This window comes from Chionomys nivalis, chromosome X (assembly GCF_950005125.1).
Source record: "Chionomys nivalis chromosome X, mChiNiv1.1, whole genome shotgun sequence".
In the NCBI taxonomy this organism is placed as follows: domain Eukaryota; kingdom Metazoa; phylum Chordata; class Mammalia; order Rodentia; family Cricetidae; genus Chionomys; species Chionomys nivalis.
In genome coordinates, this window is record NC_080112.1 from 92860357 (window position 1) to 92885816 (window position 25460).

At 41.4% G+C, this 25460-nt stretch overlaps 1 protein-coding gene across 7 annotated transcripts in view; it reads right to left on the minus strand.

The window, feature by feature from the left end:
* The window catches only part of Tmem164 (transmembrane protein 164), a 466391-nt gene that overhangs the window by 336699 nt on the left and 104232 nt on the right, over positions 1 to 25460 (minus strand). For all 7 annotated transcript variants that reach the window (XM_057759104.1, XM_057759106.1, XM_057759109.1 and 4 more), the window contains one exon: positions 1992 to 2070. In XM_057759104.1, coding sequence (XP_057615087.1) covers positions 1992 to 2070 — 79 coding nt within the window. The remainder of the gene's footprint in view (positions 1 to 1991; positions 2071 to 25460) is intronic.

The following is a 25460-nucleotide window of genomic DNA, read 5'->3' on the forward strand; positions in this document are numbered from 1 at the left end:
CCCCTAATCTATTCTGTGAAAGACTTCAATCCGATAATCTCCTATTCTGTGTACATCTTCAATTCCCTAATCTATTATATGTATGTCTTCAATCCAATAATCTCCTATTCTGTGCAAGTCTTCAATCCCGTAATCTATTTTGTGCATGTCTTCAATCCCCTAATCTCTTCTTCTGTGCACATTCTCAGTCCCATAATCTCCTTATATTGTGTGAATGTCTTCAATCCCCTAATCTCCTATGCTGTGCATGTCTCCAATCCCATAATCTCCTTTTCTGTGCATGTCTTCAATCCCCTAATCTCCTATTATGTACACATCTTTAATACTCTAATCTATTCTGTGCATGTCTTCAGTCCCATAATTTTATTCTGTGCACATATTAAATCCCATAATCTTTTATTCTGTGAACATTTTCAATCCCATAATCTCCTATTCTGTGCATGTCTTCGATCCCATCTTTTATTCTGTGCATGCCTTCAATCCTCTAATCTCCTATTCTTTTCACATCTTTAATCCAAAAATCTCCTATTCTGTTCACATCTTCAATCCCATAATCTCCTATTATGTGCACTTCTCCAGTCCCCTAATCCTCTATCTTGTGAACGTATCAATCCCATAATCTCCTATTATGTGCATGTCTTCAATCTCCTAATCTATTCTGTGCACGTCTTCAATTCCATAATCTATTCTGTGCATTTCTTCAATCCCAGAATATCCTAGTCTGTGCACTTCTATCCAATAGTCTCCTATTCTGTGCAGATTACGTCTTCAATCTCCTAAACTCCTATTCTGTGTAGTCTTGAATCCCATAATCTCCTACTCTGGGCACATTTCCAATCCCATAATCTTTTCCTATCCTATACATGTCTTCAATCGCCTAATCTTTTATTCTGTGCACATCTTCAATCCCATTATTTCCTATTATTTGCACTCTTTAAGCACATAATCTCCTATTTTGTGCATGTTTTCAATCCCCTTATCTCCTAATCTTTGCATGTCTTCAATCCCATAATATATTCCCTGCACGTGTTCAATCCCATAATCTCTTCCTATTCTGTGTACGTCTTCAATCCCATAATATCCTATTCTGTGCATGGCTTCAGTCTCTTAATATCCTCTCTGCACTTCTTCAATCCTCTAATCTTCTCTTCTGTGTAGTCTTCAATTTCATAATTGCATATGCTATGCTTTCTTCAATCCGATAATACCCTATTCTGTGCACATCTTCAATCCCATAATTTCCTATTCTGTGAAGTCTTCAATCCCATAATCTCCTATTCTGTGTGTGTCTTCAATCCCATAATCTCCTATTCTGGGCAAGGTTTCAATCCCATAATCTCTTCCTATTCTGTGTATGTGTTAAATCCTTTAATCTCCTATTCTGTGCATGTCTTCAATCCCATAATCTCCTATTCTGTGCACAGTTTCAATCCCATAATCTCCTATTCTGTGCACAGAATAGAATCCCATAATCTCCTTTTCTGTGCATGTCTTTAATCCCCTAATCTATTATGTGCACGTCTTCAACCCCATAATATCTTAGTCTGTGTATGTCTAGCCCTTTCCGTAGCTTTTCTGGTTCTGAGACCATGGACTCAAAGAGCAAGACTGCAGTCTTTCTTGAGAAGATGGAGTACCTTCTTTCTCTCCTAATCTGAGGTGCGCGATGGCGCAGGGGGAGGCAGAAGCATAAGAATGACACAGTGTGCTGGGTTCCATGCACAACCCAGGCCATCACCAAGAACCCAACACCAAGGTTCTGTGACAGTGGTACCATGCTCAAAGACAAGGGATGATTCTGAACAGTGCCCAGACTCTTTGCAGGCCTCTTTCATGCCCCAGCGCCTGGTGGCCGACATTAAGCATGCTGTAGACACTCAGCCAAGCAGTACCCAAGATCTTGGTAGGCACCCAAAAGAATGTAACCCCCTCCAGACAGAGAGAAAGGAAAGGAGTGGAGAGTCCAAAGGCGTGTGCTATGCTGGTCTTACCTCCTTTCCAAAGCAGGTAGATGGGGACCACATAGAGCATAACATGCTGAATGTAGTAAATCTCCAGTTCAAAGGGGAGCTGTGGGGAGAAGACAGAGAGACATTCAGAAGAGACGGCACATTAGACTCTGCTAGACACCCTTAGCCTTCAGGACCCACAAGGTGGCAATCGCGACATTTCATCCTTTCACTTCCTGTCTCAATTCAAGAAAAAAAAAAGATTGAACTTTCTCATCTCATCTGGCATATTCCAAGCTGTATTTTACAGAAATGGCACAAGGAAAACTCTCTACCAGGAAAAGTGTATTCAAATTGAATGGATGTCACATGTAGCAACATATCCACTCGGAGATGCACCATGAAGACCACTGGTGAAAAATGAACTTCAGTGGTTTGTATGGTGCATTCTGAAGTGTTTCCTTAGGAAAAATATATTTCTACCAGGCATTGGTGGCACACGGCTTTAATCCCAGCACTTGGGAGGCAGAGGCAGATGGACCTCTGTGAGTTCAAGGCTAGCTTGGTCTACAGAGCTAGTTCTAGGTCAGCCAAGGCTACCAAAAAAAAAAAAACCCGTCTGTCTCTCTGTGCCTCTCTCTCTCTCTCTCTCTCTCTCTCTCTCTCTCTCTATATATATATATATATATATATATATATATATATAATTAAATTAAAATACTAATAATACTCTGTAGAATACATGCAAAGAAATAACCTTATAGTTCCACTCTTAGAAAAGCAGATGGCAGAGAATTTAAAAGTTTACTCCTCATTTGACAAGAACATTCAATGGAGGGTTTAAGAAACTCATATTCAAATGAAAAAAAAAAAAGAGGAACCCTAGGTGTGGTCAAGTCCAGCTCCAAGAATAATGTGTTTCCCCATGGGATCCCTGGGTGACTGTTGAGGGTTTACCCTATTTTAGAGTGAGTACTAAGGAACGCGGCCAATTCTGACAGTTTTCCAGAAAGACCTTCCTTGCCCTCCCCACATCCAACACTCTCTCACCCATTTCCTATCTCTCTCGAAACAGAAGTGCTAAGAGGATGAATAAGAATATAAGGATATGCTGTATGAAATCCTCAAAGAATTAATTTTTAAAAGACCAAAATGGAAAAAAAAAAGGCAACATAAAATAAAACTCAGTGCTGGACTACTAACTCTGGAGAAAAAAAAAATTTGCCAGGTGGTTCATCTTAGGCAAATTCTCAAGCCCTGGAGTGCACACTTATACACACCCACACGCAATACACACAGACACCAAGGCAAGCCCAGGAGACAAGAACTCCAGAGAAGGTGTCAGCTGCTTCCCTGCTCCCTTCAGTGCAAGTGCAGAATCAAGTCTGTGTGCTAATGAGAGGAAACAGTTATAGGAACTAAAGCACATGAGCCCAAAGTTGCCTTGTGCCAGGAGCTGAAACCAAGATTTGGCAGCATTCCCAGAATGGTAGCTGGGCCAACTATGGACCCTGGACACAGACAATGGGTCTTGACTACAGAATTCCACACTGAAGGAAAATTTCCCAGGGGCCGAGATTATACACAGCTACTACTTTATGTTCACAGAGGAATGTCTAAACCCAGAAAAGGAGACAAGGTTCCAAACCAGTCTGCAGAACACGCCACAGCTGGTTATGCCATCTGTCACACAGCATCACTAGCAGAAGGCTGGTATGGCAGCCTAAGAGACTCCAATGTGGACCTAATTGATATGGTTAAGAATGATTATAGTGGTTTTAATTTGGGGTATTATTTATGCTTTTCAAATATTTTTATACCATGAGCTATTCAATCTCTCACCTTTGATAGATAAGGAACCTAAGGCACAAAGGCAAATGGGGGATTGGGTGGTAGGGGTAACAATTATTTCAATGAAGTCACCTAAAACGAGACAAGGAATCCCAGGATGGTTTGACTCTCTGGGTAAAGTCATAACACTGACCACTCTTCAAAATGAGCCTGAGGTCAGGCTGCCATCCCATAGTATGGAACACAAAACCAAATCAAGGTTGTGTGTCCAACGGTCTCTGTGAATTGCCATGTGATTTTACTGCCCACCTGTACCCTGTACCCATTTGCCCATGCCTCCTGTAGAGCCCTCTGAGAAAGCAAAGCATCCTCCTGCATGTCCTGGTAGGCGGCTGAGCACACTGGCTTTAAGATACGCCATTCAAGCTTGCTATGTCTGTGTTCGAGATTTGACTCTGTTACTCAACATGCCTATGTCTTTGGGCAAGTCACCTAACCACTCTACTCAATTTCTGGGATCAACTAAATGGAAAGAATTATGGTGTTCTAAGATGGATATATATAGTGCTTCATGAGGGCCAGGAACTACTATGACAGAAACATTTTGTAAACTATTAACTATACTGCCTCAACTATCCGTTTTTCTGATAAGAAACTGGGGCCCAGAAAGGTAAGATAACTTATAGCTCATTGTGGAGGCAGGATTCAAATGCATGCAAGCTGACCTCAAATAGATAATCTCAGGCAGTATACAGTCAGTTTTTACTCAGTATCTTTGGGGGGGGGAGGCTGATTCCAAGATCCCACTACCACATTCAAAAATCTGGAGATGTTCAAGTCCCTAGCAAAAAAGTAATGCAGCCCTTGTGTATAAACATCTGCCTAGACATTTTAGGGTTGGGGGGATTCTATTCCACTTTTTAATTTTCCTTTTACTTCATGTGTATGGGTGATTTGCCTACATGTATGTCTGCTTGCCATGAGCATGCAGTACTCACGAAAGTCAGAGAGGTCATATGATCCCCTGGAACTGGAGTTATATGTGGTTTGAGCTCCATGTGGGTTCTGGGAATTGAACCTGAGTCCTCTGGAAGAGCAAACAGTGCTCATAGCCACTTAACTATCTCTCCAGACCCCTTTAATTAATAATCCATTTATTTATTTTAGGTTTTATATGTGTATGCCTGAGTGTACACGTGCAGTGCCACAGAGGCCAGGAGGGCACCAGGCCTCTAGAAACAGAGTTACAAGTGGCTGTGAGCTGCCCAATGTGGGTCCTGGGAACTGAACCTGGGTCCTCTGAAAGAACAGGGCATATACTCTTAACCACTGAGCCATCTCTCTAGTACCTACCTAGATATTTTAGACCAGTCCTGGTCACATGGCCCCCAAGACAACTATGAATGCAGGCCACACACACATGTGTAAATGACAATGTCATGTCACAAGGCTGGATATCCCTGTTAAGTTATATATAGATGGCTTATAATCCCTAATGTAAATGTAAATGCTGAAAAAAAAGAGTCCTCGTACTATGCTGAGCAGGGAATAACAACAAAAGTCTAAACTTGTTTAGCATAGACTCGTGTTTCCAATACATGCAATCCAGTCGGTGACTCTGTGGGTGCAGAATCTATGGTCGACACACCTACGACTGAAGAATTCTACTCTGGGGCTGGAGAGATGGCTCAGTGGTTAAGAGCATTGCCTGCTCTTCCAAAGGTCCTGAGTTCAATTCCCGGCAACCACATGGTGGCTCACAACCATCTGTAATGAAGTCTGGTGCCCTCTTCTGGCCTGCAGACATACATGCAGACAGAATATTGTATACATAATAAATAAATAAATATTAAAAAAAAAAAGAATTCTACTCTGCCCTGCTCAGTACCTCCTCCAAAAGCCTGCCCCACAGAAGGTGCTGATGCAGAAGGCCACTGTTCTCAATCAGAGTGGTAACAGTGATAGCAAAGATGGGTGTTGTCATGGAACTAGAACTTGTCCCTACTTGTCTCTCTACATGGTTATGTGGCCCAGCCCCTTCCTGTTCAAATGATCACCACCTTCACAGTCTGCTCTGTCCGATGTCACTCCTACACACGTCAGAGTGGCTAATCTTTGCCTGTAATGAAGGTTTCCTGAGCCTCTTTGCTGGACCTCATCTGGAGTACCCAAGACCCTGTTCCCACCTATTCAAATGCATGCAGCGAGGGGTGTTTCATTCAAGAGTTCCCTACAATATGATGCCACAAAGAAAGCTGAACTAAGAACAGAGGCCAAAACACACAAGGATTGGGCAGAGGGAAGACACAACGGTGGTAATGTAGGAAAGTGGAGAGAAAGAGACAACAGAACTGAGAGCTGTAGAGCCATCACACTAACAGTAGGAATAAGGGTGCAAAAACCAATCCAAAACTCACAACTACAACGAAAAAGAATTGAGCCAAATGGCAACTGAAAATCCAGCATTTACCACTTAATAGCAAATTATACTTACTAAGCACTTCTATTAAGTACTGTGTGATGTGTTAAATAAACTTTCCTGCATTATTGTAACATTTAATTAGTGCAAATTTCCCATGCAGTGGTTATACAGGAGGAAATGGCTAGATACATTTGACAGGTAAGAAAAACTTAATGGCTCTTTTTCCACAGCAAACATCCTGGGGCGACAGCACAGCCTCCCTCCCTGGGGTGACAGCCACAGCCTCCCTATGCTGATGCAACTCAAAGTCAAAAGCAATAAGAAAGGTTATAAGCAAAACAGATCATTAACTTTTTTTCCCTCACTTCCAAGTCAAGATGATTTTTAGCATAAAAGGAAATCAGATGGGAAAATTATCAAATCCGTGTCCAGAAAAAGGGCCACAATTTTGCTTCCTTCCATGTCACAAACCTGATCATAGTTTTTGCTGTGGGGACGGAGCCCACTGGACCCTCCATCTGTGTTTCTACTACAAGCACCAAAAGGTGGCCAAGACACCAGGTGATCTGGAAAAACCTGAGTTCTAACTTCCCTCTGTCCGTCCCCTCCTCTGTCTCATTTCTCACTTTTTGAAGTCCTCCTCTATATTCTGGGTCCCTCTGGTCATCACTAACACCATCCCCTCTATTCTTCATCACAGCCCAACACCTTCTTATTCTAAAATACTTCAGTAGCTCCGTGAAGACACTGATGTCCTCACGGGCCTCTCAAGGGATGGCTGCTCCCCCTACCCTCACTGCAGGCTCTTCACTGCTCGGGTGATGCACTTGCCTTAGCTAACAGAGCTACTCCGAAGTCAGGTGGAATGTGGGTCTGAACTGCAAGAGAGCTGGAGAAGGTGAGAAGAGATGCAAATGAGACAAATGGCTCACACATTCCTAGGTTACAAAATGGGTGCAAACACACATACAGTGCATGAAATTGTGAAATGCACATATCTAGGTTATGAAGTAGGTGCAAACACACATACACTGGATGAAATTGTGAAATGCACAGAACTCATACCAGGTTCTTCAAGCACTCTAAAGCAACACCTTATGCCCTTCACTTTGCAGACCCCACCCTCTTTCAAGAAGACAGAATGGATGGGGAGATGGAAGCTCTAGCTAAGAGGCAGTGGCGATACAGAGGCATAACTGTTAACACTGGAAAAGGCTAAATGCATTTATAGACTGGAAGTAGATCGAGAGAAGTGCAGACAGCAAAGGCAGAAGGCACTAGACAGAGGACAGGGCCCAAAACACAAGAGTAAAGGTGAGCCTTAGGCTCCCCAGAGATAAAGAAGGACAGGTTGGAATAAGAATAACTGTATGCAGGTAGGGTACATGCTTTGTGTTGGAGAAACTGATGATACCATATTACAGGAGACTTGGTATCACTAAAGGAGTTGTGTGTAGGGCTGGCAAGATAGCTCGGCAGGTAAAAATGCTTGCTGTCCAAGTCTGATGACAAGACTTAAATCCTCAGATCCCATGGGGCAAGAACAGAACCAACTCCTGAAGACTGTCCTCTGACAACCCCCCACCACACACACACCCATCCACACACACCCCCCACCACCACACAGAAGAACAAATAATAATAAATAATTTTATGATAAAATAGTCTATATCTGATGTCAGGATGTTCCAAAAGTTAATCTGTATCCTACCACCCTCCCTCATTTTTTGTTTTTCGAGACCGTTTCTCTGTGGATATCTATGGCTGTGCTGTAAACTCGCTCTGTAGACCAAGCTGGCTTTGAACTCACAGAGATCTGCTTCCCTCTGCCTCCTGAGAGCTGGGATCAAAGGTGTGTACCATTAGGTCTGGCAATCCACATCCTTCTAAATGGGAAAGGATACAGCCCAGAGGTACAATTGCTCTTGGCATTGTTCCTTCCAGCAACATTTGGCTTTGGAACAGTTCATCTTCACTAACTAATCACAGACTTTAACTAGCAAATTGAGACCACAAATTTCTTTGAATCAAGTTCTGCCTGTTAAAGGAGTCACAAGAGGAGGGCCCACAACCTAGATAGCCATCAGTAAAGAGCTAGTTAAATAAGCCACAATACATTCAGGGAACATTAATATTATAAAAACACAAAACATCAGGAATATGGACTATTCTATAAAGTAACTATACAAAGCCATACCATGAAGGGGGTGAGCTGTTCTTAGACTAAATAAGCAAATCAATAAAAGTGAAAGTGATAGAATAATCAAACCAAACAAATCTGACTAGACCGAGAAAGGGGGAGTAGTGGAGAAGGAGGGAGGGGAGAGAAAAGGGGAGAGAGAGAGAGAGAGAGAGAGAGAGAGAGAGAGAGAGAGAGAGAGAGAGAGAGAGAACATATGCACACACAGAAGTGGGTATTTGCAGAGACTAGGGAAGGAATTTTTCTACGGCTATTCACCCTATTCCCTTGAGGCAGCCTCTGACTGAACATGGAGCGCACCAGAATTTTGCTGTTATTTTGTTTTTGCTTCAATTCAGCTAGACAGCAAGCAGCAGCCCACAGCAATTCCCGTCTCCCCACCACCACCACCACACCCATGCACACCTGGCTGGTAACTTGGGTACTGGAGATCTGAGCCCAATCGCTCATGCTCTCATAGCAAGCACTCTTAGTCACCGAGTCATTTCCTGCAGCCCTAGATCTTGGTTTTTAAAAAGAAGTTATGTAAATTTGGGGAGATAATTGGGCAAATTTGAATACAAATTTAACTAGAATTATAGAATTATTGATGATTTTCTGGAACATGATAAAGCTACTATGGTTATGCAAGAGGATTTCCTTATTCTTCCGGCTGCAGGCTGACACAGACCAAATGAGCATAAATTTGTCTCTAACATTCAGCAAGTTTGGAGACAGGATACACTTAGAAAGTGAATGTGGGAGAGTGGTAAGCACTGCTCTAGCAGGAGGGAGAAAGTACTTGATGCTGCTACTAGTTCAGCTTGTCAATGTTTCAATAGCCGTTTACTAAAACATTGGGGATTCTTTTCAATTTAAATGACATATACCGTCATGAACCAATATTGCAAAATTGCGTGGTGGGGGGAAAAAAGAGAGAAATAAAATTCATTTAGGAGAACAATTTGTCAACTCTTATCAAAAGCTTTAAATGCTCATTCATTTTCACTTGCTTGTCTCCCTCCTAGAAATTTATAATTTATGGTAGCCGGGTATGGTGGCACATACCTTTATTCCTAGGAATAGGGAGGCAGAGGCAGGTGGATGTGTCCCTGCGAATTCAAGGTCAGCTTGTTCCACAAAGGGAGTTTCAAAATAGCCAAGGCTGTTACACAGAGAACCCGTCCTAAAAAACCACTACCACCAAAAATAATGGAAATTTATGATAACTTAGATTTTGGCATATCTAAGTTACCAAGAAGTTTTTATTTCTTTTTATTTCATGTGTATGAATTATCTGCCTCCATAGATGTATGAGAATAAGGTGAGCTCCTGCTGCCCGTGGAGGCCAGAAAAGGGCATCAGTTACCTTGGGACTGGAGTTGCATATGGTTGTGAGTGTCATGTGAATACTGGACACTGAGCCCTGGCCTTTTGCAAGATCCGGAAGTGTTCTTAACTTCTGAGTCAGCTCTCTAGGTCCCAAAGAAAATTTTAGAAGCAATCCAAAATTTGAAAAGTAAATACAAAAAGGAGAGATCAGTTTAACTGTCAATCAATGAGATTTTCACCAGGAAATACTCTGGAAGATGAACTATGCCACCACCATTTTTAAAGAAGGCATTAACCATTTCTAGGTGAAAGAAAACAATTTCATTTTTTATAAAATGTGATCTTTTTATAGGACAAAAAATGAAAAGCTTGTATACATCTTTTGCATAGAACAAAGACTGGACTACAATTTACCAAATTGAGCAGGGGAAAAGAAGATAACTTGACTTTAGATTTTATATACTTTTATAGGCAAATCTATTGTGTACTAATTGCACAACTAAACTATTTTAAAGCTGCCCAAAGGTCAACAGAGGAATACTTCACACTATTATCAGCAACTGCCTCTTTAGCAGGAGAGGAATTTTCTCAGTATATGCTGTTTCTGCACTCTGCTGTTGACTGCAGCAGCATTACCAATAGTCAAGGTATGGAGTCCACCTACGTGTCCATCAACAGATGTAAAGATAAAGAAAATATCATAAATTGGAGCTGGAGAGATAGCTCAGCAGTTAAGAGCACCTGCTGCTCTTTCAATAGGACCTAAGCTCAGTTCCCAGTGTCCATGTTTGGGCAGCTCACAACCAACTGTAACCAGGACCCAATACACTCTTCTAGCCTTCATGGGCATCCACATGACATGGAACATACACACAAAGATACACACATGCACATAAATAAAATAAATTTCCTTTAAAAAAGGAAAATACAGTATAGATGTACAATAAATAGCATTCGGACTCATCAGGACCCACCCCCCCTTACTGAGAAACTAGTGGCAGTTATTAGCTACTGAGGAAGGAAGAGTTATTATTCTTTAGAGATGTGGCTACTAACAGGCTGCCCATACTTTAGTGCATGTACATATGGGTAGCACTAAATGGATTTAGTAGACTCTTATTTTACAAATAAAGACAAGAACATGAAGTTGGGAGGCAGACATAGGGGAGGAGATCCACAGAAAGTTGGGAGAAATGGGAGGGTATCTATGATTGAATTTCATATCTCATTGCATACGTGTATGGAATGCTGAAAGAATCAAAACTAATAATGAAGGCCTGTCGTTTGAAACAATCCAGTTGATGCTTAAATGAAGTAAGTCAGACATGAAAAAGCAAGCCCCACATGAATGCCATCACTGTTAGCAGAAAAAGGAAGAACAGGGTATAGAAAGTGCTTCTATTTTGTAGTTATTTTTAATTTTTGAGCGGCTACACGCAGAATCTTAAGCATATTTTTCCCCAGCCCTTTTCTCCCTATCCCCTTCCCATTTGTCCCCTTTTTCTCCTAGATAATTTTTTATACTTTTCTGTGTCTTATACTTTATATTATTATATAAAATGCAACAACCACATATAAGAGAAAACACAAATATTTGTCAATCTGAAACTGGTTAAGCTCACATTCAGTACTGGATCTCATGAAATTTGCTATGTAGACCATGCTGGCCTTGAAATTCCAACGATCCAAACGCCTCTACTTTCTGAGTGATGGGATTAAAGCATCAGGGGTTCTCAACCTGTGGGTCATGACACTTTAGAGTCACATACTACAATTACATTACAATTCATAACAGTAGCAAGATTACCATTAAGAAGCAGCAATGAAATCATTTTATGGTTGGAGTGGTCACCAAGACATGAGGAACTGTATTAAAGTCCTGGAGCATTGGAAAGGTTGAGAACCACTGGGTTAAAGGCATGTGCCACCACACTCAACTTAAACATTATAGTCTTTATATATGTGTGTCAGAGGACCTTTAGCCAAGAAAATGGATTAAGCTACTAATGACGGTTAGAGTTCATATGTACTATTACTTTTTTAGTTCTTTCCCTCTGAGTATCTGAACATGCTTAAAAAATAACTTCCAGACGCATAGATGAACTTCAGTAGCAGAGGGTTTGCTAAGATCACTTCAAGGCCTTGGGAATTGGTCCCCACCACACACATACACAGAAAAATAGTAAAGGGTAGATCCCCAAGATCTATGGTATTTTTTATCTCTCCTAATGAATCTACTCACAAATATCTTTTGAGGTAAGATGCCCACAACCCAAGCAGGCACACTGTGATCTGCCTCATTCCCTTTGCTGACATTATAAGGTGGAATGAGTGAGTCAGGGCAGCGTGCTGGTCTTTCCCCCAGCATCACCCCTGACTTCCTCCTTTGTTCTCTGAATCTCAGCAAATAGGAACACACCACTGCTTGCCAAATGGCTGCTAAGCTTCCTAGTGTCAAGGGAGATATTTTGAGCTTAGCAAAGAGGCTACTTGCTCTGGGGACACAGCAGTTTGGGCGAGTGTATTTCATGGTGTAAAAAGCATAGTTGCCCAGACCTGCCTACTTTGTTTGGACAGGCCCATAGAACTATATGGAGTGCCAGTTTCAGCTCTTTGAGCCATGAAGTACTCTGCAAGGATTCACTTAGCTCTTTATTTCAACCAAGGTGAAAATGAGCTCTCTTAGTTCCCGATCTTCTACCTCTCACTGACTTTGGAGCTGTTACCTGTCCTCGTGGGAAATGACCAAATGCTACTCTAGTTGCTGGGTCCTGAAGTCACATCTGAAAGGAAGGGTGAAGCAAGAAGCCTGGATGGCATAGGATGCCTAGTGATAATGACAATAATCACAGCAATAAGAACAGCAACTACAATGCAGAGCTCCTAGGGAATATATCATCACAAAATCTGGGGTATTTTCCTGAGTTTTAATGATGAAGAGAAAGAACATAGTGATAATGACCAATACTTCCTAACTCTAATGGATTTCACTATCTCCCCAAATTTCAAGTGTTAAAGTCATAACCCCAATACTTAATTATGTGACCATACCTAGAGACAGAGTCTTTAAATAGATCATACAAGTGGGTTCTAGTTACCATTAGGTCCTAATTCAATAGACCACCAATATCCTCTAAGTTGGAAAAGATTAGGACACATAGAAAAACATGGAAGACATCAAGGAATTAAAGAGGGGACCCAAGGTGAATATTATCCACTGATCTCTTGATGTTAGACCAGTAAGGAATACCCATTTACCCAGTGTGTGGTACAGTCCTTATTACAGAAGTCCTAGCAAGTTAATACCCTGGCCAACTGTGATGGCCATTCTTCATCTTCAACCTGGCAAGACTTAAAATGACCTAGAAAGCATATCCCTAGGCCAATGGTTCTCAATGATGTGACTCTTTCTAATGCTGCGACCCTTCAATAAAAGTCCTCATGCTGTGGTGACCCTCAACCATAAAATTATTTCATTGCTACTTCAAAACTGTAATTTTGCTACTGAGCAGTGTCTCAGTTCCTAAGACCACCGGAAATGGGTGTTGTCCGATGCTTGCGACCTGTGCACAGGTTGAGAACAGCACTAGACTACCTCCATGTGTGTTTCTAAGAGGTTTGACTGAAGAGGGAAGAGCTATCTCAGATGTTGAAGATATCGCATAGACCAGTATTCTAGTTTGAAGAAGAAGGCAAAAGTTCCCTGAGCTGAGAACAGTGCTCAATGCCCTCTGCTTCTGGACTACATGCAAGGTGACAGCTGCCCCACGTTCCTGCTGCCACAGCTAAAGCCACTAGCTCCACCATGGACAACTTGCAGCATGGAGTGAGTTTAGTCAACTACTAGAAACCAAACGGCTATTCCAGGTAGATCAGAGAAGGACACTGATCAACTTATGTGAGGGGAGGTCACAATGAAAAGTGTATAGTTATAGGTATGAATCATGCCAACATACCCTTGTGTAGAACATGAAAGTCCTAGAAAATGACACACACAATACCATCTCCATAAAGGCCAGTAAACAACTAAAACTAAATAACATCTTGTTTAGGAATCTATAACTGCATACTCATGTTTACATATATATCTGCACACCTGAGAGATAAAACAATTTTTGGTGAAATTGTACACACGGATATAGTATGTACTGATCAGTGCCACTCCCTATCCCCTGGACTCTGGTTCTTCCTCCACTTCCGACCACTTTTCTCTCCCAATTTCATGTGCTCTCTTTTTGGAAGCCCACTGAGTAAACTTAGTGCTGTCTGTATGTGCATGATACAGGCCCATCAATCAGCTGGAGCATTGGCAACCTTCAGTTGCCACATCCCTGAAGAAAACAGACTTTCCTCCCCTCAACAGCCATCAACTGTGAATAGCTTCTCAGCTATTGGGTGGGGCTTCATGAGGCCTTCTTCCATCTGCCCTGTGATTTTGGACACTTGATCTTGTGTAGGAATTGGGCATGCAGTCACTGAGCGGCCATGAGCTGATGTGTCCAAGAGCCCTGTCAAGTCCAGCAAGTATCACTTCTGCTATGTGTGTCCACTACTTCTGACTTGGAAAGAAAAAAAAACTTTCCAATGGAACTTTTTTAAAAGAAAAGCAAATAAATAATAACTGTAACTCAGGCCAGTTGTTTTCTTTTGGGGGCGGTTAAGGCCAGAGGCAACAGGAGTGGAAGGCTAGCACGTGGGTTAGTTCTTATGCTAGGCTTACAGGAAATATGTTGCCTATAAACAAACACATGCAAAAGCAAAACAAAAAGAGAACAGGCAGGAATGAATGGCAAAGATGCTAGAAAGCCACATTGCAAATTTGATGACCCCCAACTGTGTGTACCAATATCTATTTATAAGAGAGAGGAACAGAGGTTCGATTAACTAGCCTGTGCATTGTTTTAAAGCTTGTTAAATGGCTGAGTCGGGATTTTAACTCAAGACATCTGACTTCAGAACCCACTGACTTCCACCACTGTGGTCTCCTCCATTCTTTATGCCACTCTACTGATAGAATAGAGCTAGGGTCGCCTGTGAGACTCATGCCGGGCTCTACCTGGCTACTATGAGATGGGCACTGCCGACAGAGGTGGACATAGAGGTTCTGAAATTCACCAGCTCTGAAGCACAATTAATAAAAACTAAGAGACAGATACTGGGGCTCAACCTGAAGGTCAGAAAAACAAAACAGCCAGCCACTGGCTCTTACCTCTACCTCAGTGCAAAATGGCGTTCCTGCCTCCAGGAATCTCAGAATGAGACTGTGTGTGAGGCTGTCTCCTCCCATTTTATAATTCTCTCTAGGGTTGGGATTAAAGGCGTGCACCACTACTGCCTGGTTTCTACGGCAAACTAGTATAGCTACTGGGATTAAAGGTGTGTGTTACCACTGCCTGGTCTGTAAGGTTGACCAGTGGGGCTATTTTACTCTCTGATCTTCAGGCAAGCTTTAATAATTGAAGTGCAAATGAAATTTCACTACAGAACTCTAGGTTTCCCACTTTTTCAAACTTTTGCACACTGTGATGCAATCTACAAGGCCACTTTCAGAGTTCACAAGAAGGTCCATCAGGTCTTGGAAGACTAGCCATGAACGCATTGATTTCTCACACAAGGAGAGAAAGTCAGTACTTGTTTCTCTCTGCAGAACCCAAAGGAAAAGCTAAACACAGAGACAGTTTAAAAGGTCTCCAGAGGAACCGAGGGCAAGGCAAAGGTCAATCAGACTGTTTCTGTAGAGGCCAAATGACACATCCAGAGTGACCTGCCCAAGGCTGGACCTCACGCTTGCGAGAATGGCAAGGGGCTCAAAGAAGGCCTTTCTACCCACTCACCAGCCCAGACATCATTCCGTCCTGCCTCAGATTGTAGATTCTACCCTGACAATTTCATCCACATAAAGTTAACCCCCACTTCCTCAATAGCCCAGGCCATCTGTGGTACCCTCCCCCACCTTCCCTATTTACTGACTTCAAAGGACTTCAGCATCAAGTGGCTAGAGATAAGGTCAGTCTACTAGCACTAAATCAAGGGCTCTCAGTCTTGCTGTAACAGCTCAAGGGCACTCAGCCTGCCCTCTATCCCTCAGCTACCAAGTTGGGAATCTAGTTAATCTTAACCCTCTGGGGGACACATTTCTGGGGATGGGGGGGACTTTTTATAGGCAGGCCTGAAAATGGGAGGCAGGCCTCCCCGTCTTGCAACCTTCAACATCTTTCTTAATTCACCATATAAGCCCTGCTATAAGCTTCAGCCAAGTCCACCGCTTTCTCCATTGATTAAAGGCAAATGTCACACACCTCCCTTCAAGCCACAAGACGTGAAAGGTACTTGACTATATCCTGGCATGATCAGACTCTGTTCACTTCTCTTTCTACTTTTCTTGGAGTTCTTTCTCCCTTTCTGTCTCCTCCCAGGTTTCAAAGCTGTTCCCAGATTTTCCATCAACACTGACAGTTGTTAAATTTATACTCCCAGTAGATCCTGTCTCAAGCAACATAGTGTGTACAATTTTTATCTCTATCAGATTGGCACCAAAATAATCTTCTTTGGGTAGAACCCAGCAATTTGTAGTTTCATAAAGCTCCCTAAGGATATTTGGGTGTAGAAGTGTTCAATGTACACTTTGAAAAATAAAATCTCTTAATCTCTGAATGGGAAGTGTAGAAACTAGAGCAAGTTCACAAAGGAATAGAAGGCAGCTGCCAGGGAAATGTATTCATTAGAATAGTAATGCGACTAGCACTCAAAACAACGACAAAAAGTCAGAATTACAGGAATGACAATTAATAACTGCTGTTGTACATCATTACTCTGCAGGGCACTGGCTGGAGAAGCTTCCGCATACTAATTCTTATGATGAGTCCCTCAGATAGCTTTAAATTTTCCTTTTGATATACAAGGAAATTGAAAGGAGACATTAATTGGGTAACTGGCCCAAGGTTACTCATAACAACAGTAGGTAACTCGGGAGGCAGAGGCAAGGGGATCTCTGTGAGTTCGAGGCCAGCCTGGTCTACAGAGCTAGTTCTAGGACAGGCTCCAAAGCTACAGAGAAATCCTGTCTCAAAAAACAAACAAATAAACAAAAAGAAACAAGTAAACTAGACAATTTGACTATGGGATTTGATATTCTTACCCATTTACCTATACTACCTTTTTGGGTACAGAGGAATACTTTTTTTTTTATTCTTGGTTTTTCTGAGACAAAGTTTCTCTATATAACAGTCTGGCTCTCCTGGAACTCGCTCTGTAGACCAGGCTGGCCTTGGACTCACAGAGATGTGACTGCCTCTGCCTCTCATGTGCTGGGATTAAAGGTGTGCCCCACCACTTCCGGGCCAGAGGAATACATTTAAACTTGATTTACAAAGGACATGACAGTTTGACATCCACTGTTTATTCTTTCCCTCCCCTAACCCATGCGAGCTAAGACAGGGAATCATCTATTTATATGGGAGTTGATCATGCCTCACACACCCCAACATATTCATTTAGCAAATACATATTGAATATCTACTTTATCACACCACCATCAGTAAAATATAAAGGATGATGTCTTGCCTTCATGAACGTTAAAGCCTTATATTCCCCTCACCCCAGAGGCTGATTTCTAGAATGTAGAAATTTAGTTTAGTTTAGTTTCAAGGACTCAAGGCACTGATAATAGTGTTGAATTAACGGCATAATAGGTCAAGTTGACTTTCTGATATCTCACAGAAAATGGTAATACTAAACACAATGTAGGTATTTGTCGACTGATGGAAAGCTATTTCTGAACAAGGACAACCTATAGACAAACTTGTCCGCCTAACTTCTGCTGAGGAAAAGGACATGGTTATAAAAAAGATTGAAAAGGGTTGGAAAACCAGATCAACACACTCATTTCTGATCAATCAAACACTAGTTTTTAAAGAGGTCTTTCACTGAAAAAACCCTGCATGAAATAGTTTGAGTTGTTTTTTAAGGACACTTGGAACGATTGATGGACAAAGGTATGGCCTAATTGCAGAGCGCTTGTCTTGCATGCAGGAGACCAGGAGATGGACCCACAGTGCCACCCAAAAAAAAAATCTGAAACAAAAGGACTTTTCTGGCTATTTTCACCAAGTAAAAACAGGACCCCAGTGAAATAAGTGGGATCCATTACATCATCATTTTCCAGTTTAGCTAACTAAATGTGAGCTGAGTTTTATATAGGCTAATGAGACACAGGGAATGAGCAAATATTTTGCAGAGTCTAAGAGAGGTGAGACTTCCCTTCCCCACCCCCCCGCAAAGAACTACACTTTAGTTTAGAGGAACGTGAGAAACACAAAACAGTCTCTTCACTTACAGTGGGAGGGCAGGCCCAGTCTTGTAATTTAATGCTGAGTTAGGAAAGGAGGAGCGAAGGAGGCTTTTCCGCTATCCCTTTCAAACCACAGGGACCTCACCATCTGAATATATACTACTTGGGTAATCCAAAGACGGTAGAGTGAGAGTTTCATATGGCATGTCTCCAAACTAGTGGCCCTAATGTAACCAGCAAGAACAAAAACAAGTCCTCTCTAGAGAAACTTGACACTCCAAATATCCCCCCAAATAAAGATCCTAAGGAAAAGAAGAAACTTAGAGTAAAATAACAGTGCTAGGCAAAGACATAAGGAGACAAGCCAAGGATCACTTCAAGATCTCACATGACAGACTACACCTTTCAATGTTTTAACAATTAAATATTGACACAAAAACTCAATAGATGACTTACTAATTGGGTATAACTAAAGAGATAAGAACTGGACTATAGAACTGAAGGCATTATCCCAAATGTATATCAAGACAAAAATGTGAAAACTATGAAAGAAAGACTAAGGACTGGGAAGATAGGGATGAATAATGTTCTTCCAAATATTGTTCCAGAAGATAGATAGAAAGGTAGCTTCAGTAGGTATTACAGCCTGGACTGTTCAGAAACCTTCTAAAAGACATGTACAAACAGACTTGAACAGCTCAGAGGAGCCAGGAGTATAGTTTGGTGGTCTGGTGAGTGCCGCATCCCCAGTTTCATGGGACTGGGGGAAGAAGGGAGAAAAGGAGGAAGGGAGGAAGGGAGGAAGGGAAAACAGAAAAGAGAAAGTCTAACAGAATAAAGAAAAGTTAACATCAAAACATCCCATAGTGAAACTGCAGAACATCCAATATAAAGAATCTCTTAAAAGTGACCGAAAAGAAAAGATTTTTTTTACTAAAACTATAACACTGATCATTGACTTTTCAAAGCACACAGTATAAAAGACACAATATAGAGAAAATATAACTTCATTTTACATGGGAAATATGAACCTAGAGAATGTGAAGCAATGAAAAAGACCTCCAAGAATGAAAGAGGAATATATATATATATATATATATATATATATATATATATATATGACACACTGTGTGTGTGTGTATGTAAAAAATCATAAAGTAATTCCAGAAAAAAAGGTCTGAGGTGCAATAAGAAACGCCAGCTATGTTAGTTTTTCATGACTAATGAAATCACCCATGGTGGGCTACTTGATAAAGAAAAAAGTTTTCATTTTGCTAATAGTTCTGGGGTGTAAGATTTAGGTACCTTATCTAGTGTTGACCTTCTTGTTGGCAGAGTCATAATGCATAGATTTGCCTGGCAAGAGACTAGGGTAGAGGGGGAGGCAGGTGCTGTCCTAGTGTTTGCTCTTCTTATAAAGTCATCACAATTCAACCATGGGGACTATACTCTAAGCTACTCATCATTTTCCGAGGGTTCTACTCCAACAACTCACTGCCGCACACAATTTCCTCTATCCCAATAGATGACAACAAGGATTATCTTTCAGTACATGAAGCCTTGGTTCACGGAAGGTAGCTCTCCAAATCATATCTAAATCACAGCAATGAGTAAAAAGGGGGATAAATATGTATTCAATGAACACTGATTTTATAAAGCAATGCTATGCTTTTTAAAAAGAAAAGCTAAAAACAAAAGGAAAGAAAGCTAAAACGATACAGAATAAAAATTATTTTGTTAAAACAAGCATCTAAGTTGAGGGATGCTAACTAAATACTATAAGATCTATATGTAAATAAGTAAGATTACATTCCTACCTAATACAATATACACTGCTAGAGAAATATCTAGGAAAGACAAAAAAAAGTCTACCCCAAAAAGGTTGCACATAATCATAGCTGCATTTTTTTTTTTTTTTTTATTTTTCAAGACAGGGTTTCTCTGTAGCTTTGGAGCCGATCCTGGAACTCGCTCTTGTAGGTCAGAGTGGCCTCAAACTCCATAGCTGCATTTTTAACAATAGCCTAAAGTAAAAATCATTAAGATGCCCATCGATTGGTGAATAAAAAAGCATGGTGTATTCATACACTTGAATGGCACATCCACATAATCAAATGTTATTAGTAGGTAATAAAGGAGGAACCTTGAGAACTGCATGCTGAGTGAAAGGGAAGACAGAACAAAGGGGCAAAGATTACATGATTGCATTGGTGCACAGTGCACAGAACAGGCAGACCTAGAGAGGCAGAAAAAAAGATTGGTTGTTGCTTATACTTGGGAGAGATTTTAGAGCACCATGGAAACACTAGCTAAAGGACACAGATTTCTTTGGGGCTGATCCAAATGTTCTAAGATTTATTGTAGTTTGGCTGTACAAACGTGAATATACTAAAAAGCAGTGAATTGTATAGATTAAGTGGGTATAGATTTTGCTGTGAGAATTGTATCTCAATAAAGCAATTCCTAAAAAAGTGTTATAAAAGACTGGTAAGATGGTTCAGCAGGTAAAGGTATAAAGGCACTTGCCACCAGGTAAAGGTATAGACACTTGCCCCCAGTCCCACGTGGTAAGAGAGCACTAACTGCCACAGACTATCTTCTGACCTCCACGTGCACACCAGCATGTATACATGGACATGTATGTACACATACCACAAATAAATCAATTTACTTAAAAACGATATGGCTGAAAAATCAGGAAAAAAAGACATGGCTACAAAAAAACAAAAGGGAAAAAATCCCAACATGCAGTTCATAACCTAAAGTAAAATGTAATAGTCCACGCAAGACACAGCAATCACATGTGTGCTGTGAAGCAGCCTCTTTTAGTTAAGTTTTAAAGATTCATTCCTAAAGCTGGGTGGTGGCGGTGCATGTCTTTAATCCCAGCAATCAGGAGGCAGAAGCAGGTGGATCTCTGGGAGTTTGAGGACAGCCTGGTCTACAGAGTGAGTTCCAGGACAGCCATGGCTGTTATAGAGAAACCCTGTCTCAAAAAATCAAAAGGAAACAAAATTCGTCTTTATTTTTATGTGTATGTTGGAAAGGTGTTTAAACACAAGTACGGGTGCCCTTGGAGGACAAAAGAAGACATCCAAACCCCTTGAGCTGAAGTTACAGATAGTTATGAGCAGCTTTATGTGAGCAGCAAACATTCTTACCATCGATCCATCAGTTCAGTCCCTATTTTATTAGTATATTTTAGTCATATATAACGGGCTTCATCAGGACAATTTCACCACATACAGAATGTGTTTTGATCATATTCACCCCAGGACTTTCTTACTCCCCTCCCCCTCACACTGATTCCTTCCCTCTTCCATTTCGATTTTCATGCCTTTTTGATGTGACCAAATGAGTTTTATTACATACAGGAGCATGGGGGAGAGGTTATTTAAAGGAGCATGGGCAACTTGCCAGTGGCTACACCACTGAAAAGAATGACTCTCCCTATCTCAGAAACTATTAAGTGTGTATAAATCCTTATGGCGAGGTGGGGCTCTATGAGCTCCTCCCCTCTTAATGATGGCTGGGTAGGTCACATGCTTTAGTGGAGAAGGTATTGCTATATATAACTGTGTGTGCATGTGTGCATGTGTGTGCGTGTGTGTGTGTGTATGTGTGTGTGGGGGGGAGAGAGAGAGAGAGACAGAGAGCTGTTTATACAAGCAAACGGTGGGCAATGGTGGTCAAAGTGACAAGCGATGTTTGGAAGGTTAGCCCTGTGTTGAGGAGATGACCCAGTGGGTAAGAGCACTCACTGTGAAGCATGAAGATGAGTTCAGATCCCAGGTATCAACATAAAAAAAAAAAACTGGCATGGCCGCATACAACAAGCAGGTTGACCCCAGGAGCTCCATAGCCAACTTAGCTGAAAAGTCAAAGTTCTAGTTCAGTGGGAGAGCCTGTCTCAAGAGAATGAGGTAGAGAGATATAGAGAAAGATGTCTGGCCTCCACATATGTATGCAGTGAAGTGCACACCCACACTCTCACATGCATGCACCAGATGTACATAAGATACACACATAGACATACCCCCAAACTAAAAAAAGAAAGCTCAGCCCTAAATGTCGCATCTATATAGCTAGCTCATACTCCTCCAATGCCTAAAAAGCAGAAGAAAGGGCGGGAAAGGTATAAGAACTGGAAGAAGGGAGGTATGATAGAGAATGCAGTCTTCTGTGCATGGCATGGCCACTGTAATCTTATGCTCTTTTGTGTGTACTGGAATACACAGTCCTGCCTGCCTTTATTCATAGAGCTCATATATTATGGTTTGGATATAAAGTGGGTCCAAAAAGTTCATGAGTTGAAAGCTTGGTCCCCAGCAGGTGGATTCAAATCACTGAAAAGTAGCCAGATTCAGAGGGCTTGGGCATAATTAATGGATTTATCTACTATGAATTCATAACACATAAGGCAATGCTGGACATGAGGACTAGTTAGAAGAAGTGGTCACTGGGAATACAGCCTGGAAGGATACACTCTGTAACCAGCCTCCTTTCCTTCTTTCCTCCCTCCCCTCTTTTGCCTCCTGGTCTTCATGACCAGTTCTGATCTACCATGCCTCTCTGCCACGGTGCCCCCATGTTGACACAAGTTCAGAGAGCAATGATTCAGCCAAGCACACACTGAAGCCATGAGCAGAACTAAATCCTTCCTTCCTTTGAACTGTTTCTCTCAGGCGTTCCTCATGCCAACAAAAGACTAGCATATCATGGGAAAGACTATCACCTAGGACCTCTTAGAACACATCATGTTGGAACAAGACATCCTCCCTCTGATTAGCAGAGGACTTATCCAGTCACGAGGGACTTACAGCTCTAACACTGAGACAAATTCTATCATCAGTGAGTTTTCTGAATGGCAGCGGCCACAAAGGTGTGAGTCAAAGGTAGAATGGGAACACAACTTGAGTGAATCCATGGTTGGCATGTTCTGTAAGGGTCTGCCCTTAAGCCTGGAAACAACACAGGGCCCATCCCTTTCACCCAGCTAAAGGTGACTTCTAGACTAGCTCAAAGACTGTGAAATGGCAGGCGCATACAGCGAATGTGCCACGAGGCACAAATGGGAGTCACCCAATTGTTTCAATACCAAGTAGATGCCCTGACAAGGTGACCTTTCAAGTTACTTAGGCCTTGACTACCCCTCCATGTGGAAGCTTGCCTCCTCTACCCCAACATGCATACACACACCCGACATATTGCAAATCCCCAAAGTCTTCTTTATGGAGCTCTATATTCCTGAGGTTTGTTTTTACTGTAGGTCTCAGGGAAACAAATGGGGGGATCAATGGTTAATATGCCTTTGGAAAAGATTCTTGGAAGGTGACAGGCCATGGAGAAGCTTCCTTCCCAACCAAATCAAAGAAAGCAACAGTTAAATAGGCATTTAGATCATGTGTAGATCCAATAATAACAGTAAAGCTAAGAATACCCAGAGTTATGTTTTCATTTGATTCTGAGACATTTCCTATGGTAGAAGGCATACTGCTTGGTGAATTCCCATCCCAGAAGCTGTCCTATAGCCAGGTCAAACGCAGAGTAACCAGGCACCTCATACATCCACTCTTCTTGTTCTCTGGCCAACAATCAAAGAGGCTGTATCTAAGTTGCTGCCATCTTAGAAAAACTAATCTCCTGGTCCAGATGTACATATTGAGCTTCTCTGAGCCCCCTGCTTGCCATTTTAAGCCAGCATAATTTACAATTCCCAGAAATGCTTGAGAAGCAGTATACATGCTTCTGGTGCCAAGCCTGGCCGGGTTTACAGATTTTCATTTAGCAGGTGTCTGTTGCTAAATCAGTAGCAGCTGCTAATTGCTTTTTCTCCCTCAGACCCTTAGACAGAATGAAACATCTGCTGTTCTCTCACTTTGGGTTAAAATCAGATACCTTATCATTTCTCCTTTGGGCTTCATTTTTATTAAAAAAGATCTCAGCTGATGCCTAGAGCAGGCCATCTCAGTGCAAGAGGGATTTCCAAGGACAATACAGCAAAGTGAATCTGCTTCCTGTCCAGACCTCATGCCAGAAAGCAGAGTGGCTCAATGGGGGCGCTTCATGTCCATGGCCATACAGGGAAGAAGGAGCTTCACTTGGAGACCCACACCCCTTCAAATGCAGTGTCCTTTCCTACCCCGAATAGCCCCCCACATTGGAAACTCCCATGCCTATATGCTCTTGTCTCCTCCAGGGAATGGAAGAAGTTTTCAGTATCTACGTCATAGTACCATGGTGAACAGAAACCCTGGAGGAGTGGGGAGAGAACCACGGACAACAGATGGTAAGGATGCTGTTATTTGTAGATCTACTTCCAGTTTATACCAGTGCTCTTTGGTAGTTTGGTGGGGACCACTTTCTAAATATTTTTATTATTGTTTTCAAAAAGAATCCATTTACTCTGCTCTAAGTATGACTACTGATCTTAAGCCAAATGATTCTCCAAGGCACCTTAATGACAGTTAATGTGTTTTATATTACTAATAACATTAGGTGAGCTTTTTTGAACATTTAGTACAATGTGTGAAACTTGAAATATGTACCTCATATTCTTTGTCTTACTCAACAATGATAAGATTTTTTATCATCTTACAATATGAAAGTGACTATCAGAATGTTATTGGTGCAATAGAACAAATCCCAGAACAGCAGCTTGTCTACATTGAAAGCATGTGTTCTGCTGAAAAGATGTGTAATATTAAGAAATTGTTATTCTAACTATGATTATGGTTTTGTAATGTGTGCATTCTTATACTTTATAGATGGTCAATAAAATACTTTCATTTCAAATTACATGAATTCTTTTTCCAAATATTCAGGAATAGCTATTTATGTTGGATGAAGGTAGACTTGAGAAAGAGTAAAGTACAGCGATTAAACAAAGCATGAGCCATGAGTTGACAACTGCTGAAACCACGAGACAGATGCACAAGTATACATCTTTCAATTTACTATAATATAAATCTTCAAACAAAGGTGTAATGAGGAAATATTAAATAGCCAACTGGATCATTACATATTATATGTATATTAAAATGTCAGTGTACCTTATAAATATATACGATTATGTGACAACTGAAAAAAATTGAGACAAGGTCTTTCTATGTAGCCCTGGAAGTGTTGAAACTCACTCTGTAGACCAGACTGATCTCAAACTCACAGAGATCCTCCTGCCTCTGTCTCCCCAGTGCTGGAATTAAAAGGCATGTGCCATCACACCTTTTTAAATATTTGAGATACAAATGTTCTTTGCACTGATTTGATCGTTACACACCAATAATTCACATACCAAATTACACTGTATCCCATAAATTCATACAATTAAAATACTAATTAATAAAAACCTACAGACAGACGACGCTACATGCACACGTCCATGGTCATAACTGTATAGCATTCTGTATAGTTTTCCTGGCTTCGCACATTTCTCTGCCCCAAACTTCCTTCCTGGGTCAGTGCCTTGTATCTTACTCATCTCACCACAGTCTTTCC